This window comes from Phaseolus vulgaris, chromosome 1, assembly GCF_051622355.1.
Source record: "Phaseolus vulgaris cultivar YP4 chromosome 1, ASM5162235v1, whole genome shotgun sequence".
NCBI classification, from domain to species: domain Eukaryota; kingdom Viridiplantae; phylum Streptophyta; class Magnoliopsida; order Fabales; family Fabaceae; genus Phaseolus; species Phaseolus vulgaris.
Genome location: NC_143498.1, coordinates 54,886,221 through 54,902,725, shown reverse-complemented (window position 1 = coordinate 54,902,725; position 16,505 = coordinate 54,886,221). Strand labels below are relative to the sequence as shown.

At 34.1% G+C, this 16,505-nt stretch overlaps 3 protein-coding genes across 3 annotated transcripts; 1 reads left to right on the top strand and 2 right to left on the bottom strand.

Moving 5' to 3' along the window:
* Positions 1–307: 307 nt before the first annotated feature.
* LOC137815281 (zinc finger (C2H2 type) family protein) lies at positions 308–3,071 on the bottom strand. The gene is made up of 2 exons (XM_090295312.1): positions 2,893–3,071; positions 308–1,695 (listed from the first exon to the last, which is right to left on the bottom strand). Exon 2 carries the CDS (start codon positions 1,636–1,638, stop codon positions 472–474), a length of 1,167 nt encoding a protein of 388 aa, XP_090151438.1. The 5' UTR covers positions 1,639–1,695; positions 2,893–3,071; the 3' UTR covers positions 308–471.
* Positions 3,072–4,274: 1,203 nt separating this feature from the next.
* On the bottom strand, positions 4,275–11,228 carry LOC137815280 (kinesin-like protein KIN-12B). Its single transcript, XM_068618409.1, has 16 exons — positions 10,771–11,228; positions 10,545–10,682; positions 10,286–10,369; positions 10,059–10,175; positions 9,909–9,968; positions 9,766–9,819; positions 9,589–9,681; positions 9,096–9,191; positions 8,681–8,826; positions 8,150–8,299; positions 7,934–8,063; positions 6,814–7,839; positions 6,630–6,728; positions 6,392–6,544; positions 5,390–6,307; positions 4,275–4,830 (listed from the first exon to the last, which is right to left on the bottom strand). Exons 1-16 carry the CDS (start codon positions 11,062–11,064, stop codon positions 4,528–4,530), a joined length of 3,861 nt encoding a protein of 1,286 aa, XP_068474510.1. The 5' UTR covers positions 11,065–11,228; the 3' UTR covers positions 4,275–4,527.
* A 3,989-nt stretch (positions 11,229–15,217) lies between these two features.
* On the top strand, positions 15,218–15,930 carry CYS2 (PHYTOCYSTATIN 2). The gene has a single exon (XM_068619213.2). It carries the CDS (start codon positions 15,280–15,282, stop codon positions 15,670–15,672), a length of 393 nt encoding a protein of 130 aa, XP_068475314.1. The 5' UTR covers positions 15,218–15,279; the 3' UTR covers positions 15,673–15,930.
* The last annotated feature ends 575 nt before the right edge of the window (positions 15,931–16,505 follow it).

Sequence of the window (16,505 nt, the reverse complement as noted above, 5' to 3'; positions counted from 1 at the left end):
CATGTCAATATTTCTTCCTTTTTTTGTCATAGTTTTCGACCTTAACTTCTCTCATTGTCAAGTAATCCTTCAACTGTTAAGGTGTGGGAGATGGAAATAGAGATAAAAAAAATGAACATGGAAAAGAAGTTGAAGTTATTCGGAAAGGGTGAGTGATGAGATGGTAAAAATAATCATCATTTCAACAAGTGATCTTTAATTAGACACTTTGAAGATGTTGATGGAATAAATTACCATACTTAATTTTCATAAGTAATAAGACTAAATTAAAAACTTTCAAAATAATAAGATGAAAATAAGAAAAAGCTTTCACTAGTAAAATGGAATAATCTATTAAATAGGATACTAGTTTCATTTTCAAAGATAACACAACCATTCATAACTTACACCATAGTTATCTCACATATTCGATGACCAAACTCTGTCAAGTAGAAGGTCAAGTGTTCACTTATTCACAGATAAATCGGATAATTAGCCTGACTGTCTCTTTGTGACATCATTGTCAGAATCTAATTCCCACCAAGAACCTCTGTCATCCTTATAGACATCATCAACTTCATCACAGGTATCTTCAAAATTATCATCTTCTGATGTTTCAGCAATGGTATCATCCACATTATATTTCTTTTCATCCGCATCTGGGTTACATGTCCAGTCTATCCTCTTTAAAATATCACGATCCTTCCATTTTTTTACAACTGAAACAGCCTGTTTCTTAGCCTTTCCCATCAGAATTTCCACCCAAGAAAAGGCAGTATCAGCAGTCCTCTTCAAGACACCATCATCAATATCCCCAATGACAACCGTCTTGAGACATCGCTGCCTTGCTTCCTTTATCACATCGACAAAATCAGAATCATCAGACACAAGAACCACACACTCAACCTGCCTATGATCCATGACATCCACAATGTGGCTTTGCAATGCTCGATCTGCAGCTTGTAGCTTATCAGACACAGTTTGAACCCAAAACCCAGCCCGTGTGAGCTCATCTGCCAAACCATATCCCACTTTGGGTGTGAGAATAGCACTTGCAGCCTTCTTGTACTTTTCCATTTTCATAGAATACTTAGCCACCAACTTCACCCTCCTGCTCCCTCTAGCAGACTCAATCTGGCTCATCCTTTTCCTGTGCTCGCGCTCATGCAGTTGCTTGAAATGGTTGACAAGCTTGTCATTAGTATGAAACTTTCTCCCACAAACCCGACAACGATAAGGTTCATTTCGCTTGATGACACCCTTGTTCTCTAAACGATGCAACTTTTCCCTCTCTTCCCTTTTCTCCCGTACAGATTGAGGAACATGACTAAAGGTGTGGCTATTTGCATAAGCCACCATGTACCGAACAATCCCAAAGGAAGATGCAGCTATTCTCAGCTTATTGGCAACTTCATAAGGTGGGATTGCATTGGGTGGTCTATTGTCCAAGTCCCAGAAAAGTCCCACCCTGTTTGGCTTCTCGTTTGGATTCAATTTCTGATTTTTACCCCATTCTGACCCAGAATGATAATATCTCAAGTCACCATATATATGCCAGCATGTAGCTTCCAGTGATAAAAAGAAAGTGCTACGAAATCTGAAGATTCTGAAAGGGATCTCTGTTCTTCTATAACTTAAATAGCTTTTAAAAGTAACCATGGAGACCAAATAACGACATCCACGAGCTTCTTGACTTAAATGTCTAAAAATTTGCGCCTGAATGAAACAAAATGTGTTAGTAACTGCAGCAAATCATCACAAATAAGTCAACTATAGATGACAAATTTCCATGTGTTATAACTCAATTTGTAAGAAGTTTGCAAAGATCAATGGAATTAACACTCTTCAAAATGTAGAGAGTGGAATGAAGGCCAAAAAATACAGCTCAAGTCATTTCAATATAATCAGGCCTTTACAACACCCTGTGAAAAGCATTTAAAACAGTATCAAGTCTCGCACCACTGAAGCAGAAGCTGCTAGAATAAATAAACAATAAGATAGCTTAAACGAAATTATAAAATGAACATTCATCACCCTTGCTAAGAGTCAAGATCAAGTGAAACTTTGAAATGACACCAGACCTTCTTTGATCAAAGAATCTACACCCAACAGCTTAGTTCTCATTTTCCTCATTGTTACGAGTTAATTTAAATACAAAGAAACAAATCACTATCAACACAATTGTGAAAAGTGTGTGCACTGTCCATTTTTGAAGGCCACTATATTCACTTAATATGATATTTTAGAGTTATAGCAACTCTTAGCTTCACTTTTTTCAAAACTTCTACAACTTTGTATCTAAAAGAAATGTGTCTACAAAGTTTATGAACTGTGTCAACTTTTCTTCAGCAAGCTGAAGCACACAAAATGGCCTTCCAAGCCCTCACTTTCTTCTATCACTTTCCACTAACTTACGAAAATTTCTCAATAATACATCTTACGAAAAGGAGTGCAAATGCCTAATATAATATAAAGATTTTTATACTGAGTGTAAAAAAATGATACTCAAAATTAATCACATATCATCTCAAGTATGTGTAATAATTATAAAAGTTAACAAACTTATCATACATGACAATATGTGATTAGATCAGAGTAAGGACTAACAGTGCGTTCTAATTAAATTACAAAGTAAAAAAACTTATCATACATAGCAACATGTGATTGAATAACAGTGCAAAAAACTGCAAGTACATTCTAATTAAACAATAATAGTAATACGTGAACTCAATTGCGTGTCTGAGTAACTGTTTTGTTTTCATTTTCCATTTTAGGCGGAAATCAAACGAAGCTATAAATGGCACTAGCACTAGGTTTTGAACGGAGGAATCATGTATATAGGTTTTGAATGGAGGAAATATGAATGTAGGTTTTGAAGTAAAACGGTGTGTATGCGAAATGCGAAAGGAGTACCTGAAAGCGAGAGAGAACAGAAGCAATAGAGAGAGCGATGCTATGCTTCTTCTCTGCGACCTGAAAGGAAAGTCACACAACAAAAAAGCTAACAACAGCAATAACACCACTTCTAACCAATTTCCATGAGAGAACTGAATTTATTTTACCATCATAACTTTGGGAATGGGAGGCGCCATGTTTCGTGCACCATATAAATGCAACCAATCACATGAGAAAATCCAAAAATACCCTTAAAATGTGGGGTATATATAAAATTACATTCGGAACCTTCTTTTTCGGAAACACAATAATATTTTCGGATAATTTTTTCTAGAAATTTTCAGTTCTGGATTTTTTATCTGGAATGGAATTTTGATTTTCTTTTTCCAGATTTTTATATCCGACAGAATGCATTATTTTCAATTCTGAATTTTTATTTTTGGAATAAAAGGTATTTTCGAAATTTTTGAAATTATGTTGAGTGCAAGTTCAAAAGTGTTGGATGGAGGAAGCATTTGACAAACCAGTATCCATTTCAAATAGGGGATTAATAGTGTGCGCTTCGTCGGCTATAAAATATTTTTTAAATAATAAAATATTAATAAAGCTAACTCAAAATAATTTCAACGAAATACATAATATTCTAGTGAAATTTTTTCAGAAAAATTATTTACTTATAAATAATAGATTCTTTCTCATTCCACTATATTATTTAAGATATGCACTCAACATAAAATTTAAAATCTAATATTGTTCTTGTTTTCTTTGTTTATTTATGGATGTAAAAATTCAGAATGATTGTTATATATTTTGGATTTAGATATTTAGAAGGTCATTTTCGTGTTTTATTTAAATTTTTGGATGATCATATCAGAAGTGAGTTATTGATTCCAGATTTTTATGTCTAGAATGGTATTGAGGATTCGATATCCAGAACTCATTTATGTTGGGATTTGAAATGTCATTTATGTTGTCCAAATAAGCTTATGGATAGTCAAATGCAGAAGTAACATTATTTTCGAACTTGAATATCCAAAACTTTATAATTTAATTTATAAATATGAATAATTAGAAGACAAAATCTTTTAAATCATTAAGAATAAAACAAACAACAGACATTAGTAAACGGTGCAAATCAAAAACACATTTTATTTCATTTGGTAGATCATTTGAAAATATATAATTTATAATAAATATTTTGAACATATTAGTTATATTTAAACACCAAAATCGCAACCAAAATTATGTATCTATGTATATATAGGTGAAATCATGATTAAAAAAGATTAATGAAAGCAACCAAAGCACATACATAATAAAAAAGTAAAAAAAAAAAAAAGATATTAAGTTTATTTAATTCAATTATTTACCCTTTCCAACCTAAATTTCAGCTATTGGGAAAAAAATGGAAATGTATTAATGATAATAATTTCATAAATTGGAATTAAGAATACAAAGAATGAAGAGACTTTGCAACCGACAATCTCTATCAGGTAAATGTTGTGCCTACTCAAAATAGTTTTTAGAGTGAGGGATGAACGGAGACAAACTCGTTTATGCTCACAAAAAGTAAGAACCAAAGAATACAATAATTTTTTCAAATCATATATGAACAAATTAATACAAATGACACATTGTAATGTGATGATATATTTATATGTTACATCTATCATAACCAGAGAACCATGATGGTTCTGCTAGTTTTGCAAGCTCGCCATACTCTGCATTATTGTGAAATGGCTCAAACTGATCATTAAAACTGTTTTGCTCCTTTGAGTCGTCATAACTGGGCATGACGACATCGTCATCATAAGTTGGCCGTACTGATTCCTTCGGCAAACGTGCTTCTGCAAGGAGCTCATTGAGTGTGATAATCTCCTTCTCGTGCTTCTTCTTCAACTTGTCAATTTGTTTGTAGGCCTTGGCAGCTTCCTGTTCTGCATCCATAGCCCGTTTCTGCAAATTACATGTTAGTCAACCCAACTGACCCAGCTGTTTAAAAATTTCACCACTACTAGAGAAAATATTCATCATCAACTGCAGCAAATAAAGACTTCAAATTTCAAAAGTTAATCGTAGGAGCCAGTTTCTGCAAATTTCATGTTGAAAAACTGACTGAGCTGTTTAAAAATGTCACTACTACTAGAGAAAATATTCATCATCAACTGCGGCAAATAAATTAAATTGAGTTCAACGTCAAAAGTTATGACTATCATTTTCTCAATTTCTTGATGGCTTGAGAGCGAATAAGAAGACATGTTCACAAGAAATGCCAATAAAACAATTTAGTCCTGAACAAACTAGGAACACAAGTTTTCTTGTTAGGAACTAAATTATATACAACTATCATAAAAAATTACGATGCTATGATGTTGACAGAAACATGGAGGCGGAGAAAAGTGCTGGGGGGAAAAGCATCAAATACTAGTGAAATTTTAATCATAGCAACTAGACATAACAAAAGGTCATTCAGTTAATAAAACCAAACATGGAGGTATTTTGACTTGTTGCTAACCTGTGCAGCAGTGACAGTTTCTTCAGCCTCTTTAAGCCGCAAAAGCAGTTCACCAGCAGCTTGTACTGCTTCTGCAGTGTCCTTCAACTGGGACTGTAGGCCCTTATTTTCATCTCTTAAGATTCTCCGTTCTTTTTCTCTTTCTGCTTTTAAAGCTGAAATTTCAGCAGCAAGGGCATTTATGAACTTGGACTCTGCACCTCTTACTCCTGCTCTGGAAGCCGCTTTCTTGACATCCTCAATTCCATCTTGGATCTGTCTATGCCTTGCAAGCAAATGGATGTGTTTCTCTTCCAAATCTGCATATTGTTCTAAAAGTCTTGCATGCCCTTCTATAGCCATGTGAATGGCTTCCTGAAGCTCCTGAGTACACTGCCTCTCAGCATCTAATTCTCGCTTCCTTTTTTCAGATAGCAACCTGCTACTTTCTAGCTCAGCTCTAAGTTCTTCAGAAAGAGAAATCCACCTGCTTTCTGCCTCTGTCCATTTAATTCTTTCTTGTTCAAATTGTGCTTCAATATCATTCTTGGATGATGCTAGAATTTCATTTGCTTCATTATACTTCTTGTATGATGCTAGAATTTCATTTGCTTCAATATCGTTCTTGGATGATGCAAGAATTTCATTTGTCTCATCTCTCTCATCGGTCAAATCTGGAATGGCAGTGAGGGTTGCTGCCGTACTGGGATCACACGAGTACGTCAATTGCAATAACGGATATTGCTTCCTTGATGATGTGGATGAAGAGTCAATATAAAATTGAAGCTGGCTTCTCAAACTTTGTATCTCTTCCATCAGCACTTCTCTCTCCCCAAATTTGTAGAAATTTTGATACTTTTCCAATTCATCTTGCACAGTTTTCAACTCTATCTTCATCTTCAAAACTTCTGGATGATTCTCGTACTTATCCTTCAACAGCTGTTGATAGTAATTATACATTATGAGCATAAAATATTAGACTATTGTTCATAAATGTGAAACCATAAAAGAACATATTTCTACCTTGTGTTCATGGTTAAGTGCCTCTTGTTCTTCCACCATGAACTCTTCAGTGGGTAAAACCCCATCCACTAGGCTCTCAAGACGAAGAATTTTATCTTCCCTGGTCTGTGCAATTATAGCATTGCATTCCATCTCATGCTTGTACTGTTGCACCTACAAATACAAGGGAGGCATTCATTAACAACAACGTACACAAAAAACAATTATATGGTTCTAGATAAAACAGAAAGAATTTTACCAGGCGATTAAGCTGCATTATCTCAGAAGTCTGCTTGGCACAAAACTCTTCAAGTGCCATTTCTCTCCTTATAGATTCTGCCAAAACCTTTTCTACTGCCTAAATAACAGAAGTAAAAGGAGTTATAATTGATATAATGAATTCAGGTTCTACATAAGAAAAGCAACTGAATTTTTACACCTACTTTGAGTACTTGCTTCTTTGGCTTATCAGCAAACCCAGGGCAATCAAAAGGTACTAACTGTAGGTTTGAGTTATTGTCAGTGTTGTTGACATCAAGTTGTGCTCTGCTTTTACAATTACTACAGGTGAATAAAACAGAATCTTCTACAACATCATCATCAAGAGAAGTCTGCAGGCCCACATCAACTTTGTCAACTGGAAAAATTAATCTAGATTTTCTTGGCCCTAATGAAAACCTATATGCAGATTGCCTCAAAGCTGAATTGTGTTGGTAACTATCAATAATTTCAAGACCATGGCGTATGCTTGCTGCTAAATTTTCTGTTTTATTTAGGAAATTTGGAGCTGTCTGACTAGAACAGGCCGAATATGAGTTTTTCTTGTTGCTAGTTTTTATTCCCAAATCTTTTTCAACATGAAGATCACTCTCAGAAGGAGACAACCCTGTTGATGTCCTCAGACTTTTGCAGCTGGTACTGATTCTAGGTGAAACACTAGGAGCTGGGGATTTAAGGATTGGGGATAAATCACAAGCAACTACGCTGAGGCTGGCAGGTGAGACACAATTCATTGCTGCACTAGGAGAATCACTGGGCACATCTGGGGCTGAAAAACCAGCAAAACTTCCAAGGTCAGACTCACCCATAGTACAAGAGAAACGGTTTCCTACCATTTCACATGATGATTCTTCACTAATATTTTTACTGCCAGGCAAACCAGGTATATTTTTCTCCTCACTAGGTTGAGTCAAATCCTGATCATCAGTGTTCATTCCATTGTCATTATCAGCTACAGTATTACAATTACTCAGCATAATGGCTTTGCAGGAAACTTCATCATGGTCCTCAACACCTTCCTCATCAATTTCCATCTCCTCATCACCATCTTCATCAAGACGGGGTAATGGTGGTGGTCGATTCAGGCTGGATTGTAACAAATTCAAGCTTCGCCGGATCCAAGCTGCTGAATGACCTCCATTTGAGTCCATTGTGTTGTAGCCATTTGCTTTCATTCGATGGAGCTCATCCTGTCGATATCATACACTTCTAAGTTATTTCAATTTCAAAACGAAGAATGGAAAAACAGAAGGTGATTTAAAATTTTGAAAAAACAAAATATACCCTTAGTTGCCGTATCACTTGCCGCAAGTGCTTCACATCTTCTTCCATGACTTCATTAACAACTGCCTTGTTCTTGATAGCTTTGGCACGTTGCGCAAATCTCAGTGTACTAAATGTTTCACTCCTACAACTGCAGGACCAAGCCATTTAAAAATTCTGTAGTGCAGAAGGATTAGAAGGTAAAATAATTTAAATGACCAGTGCTTCACATACTACCTTTGCGCTGGAGAAATAGCACAAATCATTGCTAATTTTGCATTTCCTCCAAGAGACTCCTGCAACAGAAATGTTAACCTCGAATCTCTATAAGGTATATGCCGCTGCTTTCCTGTTTGAGAGACCTCCGCAAGAATATTTATCAAATTCCTGCAGTACAATTTAACCTCAGTAAAGTACTGGCCCTGATAGAAATCCTTGATTCCAAAAAACACTTGCATCTCTGTCATAATCTAGTTTTGTCATTTCCTCATTTTACTGGTCTAAATTACATTCATAGTGTCCTAATAACATTAAGAAACTGTAACTTCAGTACGGAACTGTCCTTGTTAACATTTATCCTAGCACCTGAAGCTTGCACTTCAGGATACCATGATATTTGGCTTATTTCTGAGGTTGCATTAAAGCCTCGACAAATCACATACAAGATTTTATTCTTTCTTGTGTTTCTGGCTTGGTATTCACCATTTGTAATTATCTTTAACACTGATATTTTCTCACAGTATAATACACTCACAAGTTAAACCATACCCAAGCTGTGAGAGTGATCTATTAATATTCCCAGCTTCTTTCAATCGCTCTCCTGCAGCACCTGTTGATTTTTGTCGTTCTGAACCAGCTAGATCAACAAGATTGATCCTACTTGTTTTAAATCTGCTCACACCATCTGCTGCACTCTGCAAACATGAATTTACTTCAAAACACCCTCCAGAAAAGTTCTTTTGGCAAACAATTGCTGAGAATAACAAATTCACGATGAATAGATTTCTTAAGCTTTCAATTGCAACACCCTGAATTTTCATATTAATCTAGCTTAATCAAACCCTTTAAGTTGTCTGGACTAGCATAGGATCTATTCTTCTATCATATAATATCAGCAGTCCACTCATTATTACTAAGAGTGCAGATTACTGGACAATTTCCATGTCATGAGATAGTGTATCACCTTGCATCGAGATTCGACTACACAAACTAAAACAGTGTGCGAGCGGGAACTCTCCGAATTTATACTGGTTGCACCGGTTCTCCTGTTCGATAATCCCTGCATTATGAAAGGCAGATGACAGTAAAACACGTTATATGAAAAACGTTTGAAGCAGAGTTTCTAGACAAATGTGCTTTGAGAGACTCTTTACTCTTCCAGAAATCTTTACAATAGTGAAACTAAAAGTTTAATTTTTAAATAAAATCATATCAATGCATGACATAAAATCTCTCCATTTTCTTCTGGCAACCAATAAACAACTTCAGTGCTTTCCATTGAGTAACTCATCTTTTAAAGCATAGAAAATTACCAGCTACAAAACAGCAGGCTAAAACTAGTTCCACACTGAGGCTAATGATATTGCCCCTGAAGACTATGCTCAAAATTGAATCATAAAAGAAAGAAAACATGTGTCTTAATACAACACCAGTGGTAGGGTAAGTGTGACAAATACCTTTATTAAAAGCTGAGTTACATCCTTAATTGAAGACACGGGCTCCTCTGAAAGATTTTCAACATAGACACCAGATTTGACATCTTCTCGAATCTGGACAAACAAAAATATCAGTTCCAGCACAAAACTATGAAGCACGAGAAAAATAATTAACACATATGGTGTTTTAGAATTTACCTGTAGGTTTTTCTGATTTGGATCCAATAGATCCATGATTTGCTCATTGTATATCTGCAAAAACAATCTTTGTGTTAAATGGACTTAACTGACAAGGTTAAACAGGTCTCAAACAAGGAAGAAGCAATTTAGAGTCAATCAACCTCAAGAAAAGAACAGTTGCACTGATAGTTGAGTTGCTTGTCAGAATGCTTAGTTTGCTCCTGTGCAGGAAATGCAACAGTTAGTAAACGTAACAAAAAGTGCAAACACTCTTCAAATAATTTTACAACAAACCAAAATTCAATGCTTACTTCATTTATGCGTGCAAATAGTTGCTGAAAAACACGGGGTGCAAGTCCTTGCTGATCATTTTCTTCCAACAAACAGTTGGCAGGACCCCACATTGTGTAAGTCTTCCCACTCCCCGTCTAGCAAGTTCAAAAACACAACATCATCAAACTCAACAGCACTGGAGCAGCAGCGGCAGCAACAGGACAATACTAAAAGTTAAATTAAAAGTCAACGGGAAGAAGAAAACCTGTCCATAAGCAAAAACTGAACTATTGAAACCAGCCAAGCAATGCTCCACCAGTGGCACACCAACATGTTCGAAAATATCGAGCTGAAAAACAGGATCCCAAAGCGCATCAAACACCGAAATCAATAATTCCGAAGAAGATTAAACTGCGGTTTCATCACAGTCCTTGTGGCCAAAATCGCGTTAAGAGAACATTTCTTTCAAGCCAAGGATAAAACAAAAGAACGGCACTGATCATAACTAAAAATAGAAACCCTGCCTGAGTAGCCACAGTGTCAGCAACGGAATCGAAGGTGAAGTTGTGGCCATTGATGGACAACGAATCATTGGAAACCTTCTGAACAGTGGGATCTCCTTCGTCCTTGTCGGGACAGAGCGGCCTCATCCTCACAATAACCTGCAACAAAGGCAAGAAGAGAGAAATCGGAGTTAGATAGAAGGCATCGGAAACCGATAAGTCGAAAACCCTAAAATGAGAAACCAACCTTGACGCCGGAATCGGAGGGCGCGGGGAGTGGATTGTCGGTTAGGGCATCGGCGGCGATGGCGAGCTTGCGCTTGAGAGGGTTGGAAGAAGGTGGTCTCGGTGGCAAGGGGCTCTTGAACTTAGCGGGGGAAGGGACGGCGAGATTGGGATCGGAGGGAGGATCATTCTCTTTGGAGGGTTTGTGCTTGCGAGAGGGGCGGTGTTTGGTGGAGCTAGGAGAAGGGGTTGGGGTTGCTGAAGAAGCAAATTCTGCGTCCCTGAGAGGGTTTCTTGGGAGCATGAAGTGCTTCATTTTGGGGCAGAGAGAAGAACACAGAGAGAAGAACAAAGCGAGAACAACACAGAGAGCGAAGGAAATGGGTAAGAAGAAAGATGATGGAGTTTGAAAAGAGCCGTTGGAGCGATAGGGATTTGAATTATTAGAGGAAATAGTTGAGAAGAAAGAAAAAAGAATGAGAGAGAAAGAGAATAGAGAGAGCGAAATTAACTTTTTGAATTCGTGTTGGATCTGGAGCGTCTCAGTGGATCCGGATACCCGGAACCAGGATCCGATGGATTCCACTCGGATCTGGAACTTATCATTCAATTATCACGAGATTAGACGAGTACTTAACAAACTTAATATTAAATAAACTTCATTAACAAATACATTAAAAACTAAACAATTGATATAATCATCTCTGCAATATTAATGGAAGTGGTTTTTATAAATTTTAATGTTAATAATAACACTGCCGTAATTCCTTTGAAGTTAAATTTTTGTAATGTTTAAACTTTTATGATTATTTAAAAATTACTTGATTAATCAATTAAAAGTCAATCAAATCACCACTTGTCTTCTTTTAATGTCACCTAAAATAAAGTATGATGGCTTTCCTTTTAAAGATAAATAAATTATGTTTTTTTTAAATCAAATTTTACCGGTCAGGTCCATACGATTGAGTTGAAGTTCAGTGTTCGGTTAAAACTGATCGATACCACTACATCAAAGTAGAAGACTAACGGCCAATCAAAGGTCAAATATTAAATGGTGTATTTTTAATTACAGATTAAATCTTTAATTCGTCCCAATAACAAATCATCTACAATAATTATATAAATAAGCACAAACTCAAATGATAGGTATGTCATCATCGGGTACTAATTACACTGCATACCGAGTGTCGAAGTCTTGCTTGAGTTTCAGAGTTCCTTTTGCAAGTATCATCCGAGTTCGGAATTCACGAAGACGAGAAGTGGAGGAGCTAAAAATACAAAAGAAATTCATTAGAGAGGAATGAGTGAAGATCAAACCGATCAACCGACCGAAAAGAGGTTCAATAATTATCTTGGTTCCAACTCCGGTCGATAACACAATTTAATTACATTTTTAAAAAAGACAAATAATTTTTTGTTTGACACAAAAAATATTTATTTATTTTTCAAAGAAAAATTATAAGTAGCATAAACTATATCAAAATACTCATTTTTTATTGAGATGCAGAAAATTGGTTACAAATATATTTGCTGAAATTTGCAAAATTAAAGCATTTTTATCCTGATGTATAGTCATACTTATTTAGTTATATAATCTCGAAAAACAACATGTATAATTAGTGAAGTATAATATTATAAAATATGTAATATTAAGCCACTCTTTTTTAAATCAAGATGTTTTTAATTCTTAAATTGAGATATTTCCTTTCGAAAATAATCAAGATATCTCTTTATATAATCATGTAAATTAACCAATGAATCAGTATACATAATATGTGATATAATAAAAAAAAAAATCACATAAATATTTATATATATGAAATAATAAATAACCAATAATAATACATTGAAATATTTGTTTATTACACTATCATAATCCACCTTTTATGAGTTATTATTTGATATTAAATATTGCTTTAATATTAGATTAAGGGTAGTTACATGACTAAATCCTTGTTATAATGGATCTTCAATAAAAAAAAAACTATTTTAAATATTGACACTCACTCAATTGACTTGAAAATGAAACCAAGTCATTACTTTGTTCAATAAAATTCAATTATGCAATAATAATATTGTTATCGCTTCTTTTAAGTTAATTTTTCGTAATATTGAAACTTTTATTACCAACTTAAATAACACAACAAGTAGAAAAAGAATATAATTACAAAATAATATTTAATATTTTAATATAATTAGTTAATTAAATATTTATTTAATTAATTTTGTGCAGTTCACTGATTAAAATTGCATGTATATAACTTAGATTTAAGTGTTTACTCAAATATTAAAAGTTATACTTTGTTAATTTTGCAGATAGACGAGTTTATTGATGGAGACAAATTATTTTTACCTTTTCATATGATTTTTTTTATGTTGTTGATTGTATTCAAGTGCAACGAAATTTCTGATTTTTATTTATTAAATGTTCAATTTTATTATTAAAAATATATTTTTAAATAGAGACATTCATATTTACAATCCAAAAATGTATTAAACTATTTTATTATTTCTGAATCCTTAAATATATTAAAAATTATGTAAAATTTGAAATACTTTTATTAGGGATAATTTTGACATTTCAACATCTCATTAAGGTGCATGTTTAAAACACGAGGGTGCAGAATGAAGGAATCACAAGTTAGGCTGATTATGATAAAAAAACAGAAACTAAAGAAAAATCATACTATTTAAATATATTATATTTTATTGATTGAAATGTACCAAAAATCATAAAATTTTATTATCATATTATATTGAGTAAATATATTATCTTTTTTACTAAATTTCTACTACTCTCGTTATTTTAAAAAACGTAAAATCAATTTTCCTATACATCAAACTCTTTTCACCTATTTTTTTTTTTAATCTCATCACACCACTCGTTATTTTTCTCTTTATTCGCATGGTTTGTCATCATAATCCTTTTTTTTTTGCTTTTATTCATCATATGTTTATCACTCTTGTCTCTTATTATTATTTTCCTAATATTCGAAAGTGACATACGGTATAAATACATTAACATGAAGTATTTATTTTACTCAACGTACGTGTTTTAAAAGAATAGTCACTTATTTTTCTAATGAATTTAAGAATGCATGAGAAAAGAGTATTACTTTTCAATCATATACACTTTTCTTTTCAAAATCGAAAGCACGAAACAAACAAATAGAAACCACTGCCACTCTCCATGATAATGTAGAATAATTAAAAATCAATATTATATATACAATTAATTCAATTATTATTATTATTGTATTATATTATAGAAAGGCAATGAATTGGATTATTAATTTTTTTTATCAAAATTGGGTCTGTTTTAAAAAAAATATAAATTAAGGCAAGTCGTGTTAATGTAATGTTAAAAATTGTTTATATATTGGGTAGTAAGTTATGTAATGTTAAAAATTATTCTGATATATAATTTTTTTAAGAGTGCTTGTTTTAAAGAACAAAAAATTGGATAATCGTGTATAAATTATGTTTGGATAATCAGCTTATTCAAACTTTAAGTCATTAACTCCTGAAGACATTGTCGTCGGACATGGTTTCCCACTAGCCAAAAAGTATATTTTGATATTTAATATTTTATGTATGCAAATTTTTTGATATTTAATGGCGCGGGACATGATGCATACACGTTATCCAATTTTTTTGTTAAAACTACCACACTTAAAAAGTTATGTATCAAATTAATTTTTAACATTACATAACTTACTACCCAATATATAAACAATATTTTGTTTTTAAAAAAATACATGGCAGAAGTCGTGCCAAGTTGACACGATTTCAGTATAACATGACAGAGTCGTGTCAAATTGGAACGATCTGTGCATATGAAGTCGTGTCGAATTGACACAAATTACCTAAATTTGTAATTTTTTTTAAACGGACCATTTTAGTTAAAAAAAATAATAATCCATGATAAAAACCCAATCATTCATGTGGCATTAAAATATCTTTCATAAGTATTATTCGAATTCAGACAAAGACAAAAAGCAGAAGAGCAGAAAAAAATACGAAGATCATTTAAGCATAAAGCAGAAAATATGAAGAGATAATTTAAGAAAAAAAGGTAAATCAACTAAGAAGAGAATCATTCAACTAGTTTTGGTTATTACATTTCACTTCTCTTCCTAATCAATTAATGATGGCATCATCGCAGTGACAGCACAGGTAGCTAGCAGTGCATGCATGCATACATTCTCCACACGTGGCAGTCTCTGAATAGCATGGTGGCTTATCTGTCACTCTCTCACAAAAACACCAAACTCAGAATTACGCATCATGCATGGAGCAGGACCACGCCATGCACCACCATGCCTTGAACCACAACCCAATGGGATATAGATAACTCAATCATTCTCCCCAAAAACAACTCCAAAAACACCTCATCCCTAAGAAGCTCCACATTTCGTGTCCCAACCAAACACCCCTCACCAACCTCACTATATATACCTCTCTCATTCCTGCTTTCTCCTTCAACCGAGTTCACCAAACTTCACACAAAAACAACTAAGCTTCTTCAGTGATGGCTGCGACTCTCGCCATTTTCGTCACCTTGCTCTCTCTTCTCTCTTCTGCTTCATGTGCTCGATTGGTCGGGGGGAAGACGGAGATCCCTGATGTCAGAACAAACAGGGAAGTGCAAGAGCTTGGGAGGTTCTCGGTGGAGGAGTACAACAACGGTTTGAAGCTCTACAACGACAGCGATAACGAGAAGTTGACCTTTTCAGAGGTGGTTGAGGCGCAACAACAAGTGGTGTCAGGGGTGAAGTACTACTTGAAGATCTCTGCTACTCACAGAGGGATTCACAAAATGTTCTCCTCAGTGGTGGTGGTCAAGCCCTGGATTCATTCCAAGAAGCTCCTCCACTTTTCCCCTGCATCCACCACCACCACCACCAACAACAACAACCAGTGAAGATTATATAATTAAGATTTGTGCATGCATTCATATATATATATATATATGAGGTTAGATATGCATGGCGGTATTTGTAATTTCAAGTGAGCTTTTCATTCTCTGGTAATAGTTTTTCCTGCATATGCTTTTTGTACGGTGTATGTGGGGAGAACAGCAAATTTCTACTGCAAGTTGAAATCTGTAACAGATGTATGCCAATGGTGTGTACCAGAGAAAATATTAATGTAACTTTATATGATAAGTTTGTGTTCTAAACTTCTTCTGAATGTGTTCTGTAACTACTGCAATTGTTCTTTTTCCACTGTAGTTAATTATGTTTGTTCTTTTTTCACTTTTGTTAATGATGTTTTTGGTATCTGTAATCAGCAGCAATACAAGACATAACATGTTTAATTTGTTGAAATTCCTGAACTTATCATTGGATAGCTTCTGCAGAATCTTCGCTTTTGAAGACATGGCCAAAACTCTGTTCTCGGTTATCTTAAGGATGGGTTCTGATATAAGGCCAAATTTTGTTTCTTTCTTTTCCTTTTTAATTCGAACTTTCTGCTGCTCCTTCTCTTTAATTTGATTAAATAGTTCGATTTTTGGTTCCTATCTTTCTATTGTTTAGAGATTTTTTGGATTTCTTTTAAGTTCACTGAGTGTTCTTGATCGTGAATTTATATATTTTTTTAATAATATGTTTGTTTAAAAAATAGAGTTGAAGATTTGGTCCTTTTTGACGAGTTTTAAAGCAAAAGAGATAAAAATTACTTTTTATTGTAGTTCTTTTGAGAAAAATGTTATTCATTAAAAAAATAAAATTAAGTCTTTCTCTTCTCGATTGA

Excerpts from the sequence above, each read along its gene's own strand:
- LOC137815281 (XM_090295312.1), bottom strand. The coding sequence starts at position 1,638 with ATGGTTACTTTTAAAAGCTATTTAAGTTATAGAAGAACAGAGATCCCT.
- LOC137815280 (XM_068618409.1), bottom strand. The coding sequence starts at position 11,064 with ATGAAGCACTTCATGCTCCCAAGAAACCCTCTCAGGGACGCAGAATTT. Across the intron at positions 6,729-6,813 it reads CAAAGAAGCAAGTACTCAAA|GCAGTAGAAAAGGTTTTGGC; the intron begins GTAGGTGTAAAA and ends TCTGTTATTTAG. Across the intron at positions 6,545-6,629 it reads TAATGCAGCTTAATCGCCTG|GTGCAACAGTACAAGCATGA; the intron begins GTAAAATTCTTT and ends TTGTATTTGTAG.
- CYS2 (XM_068619213.2), top strand. The coding sequence starts at position 15,280 with ATGGCTGCGACTCTCGCCATTTTCGTCACCTTGCTCTCTCTTCTCTCT.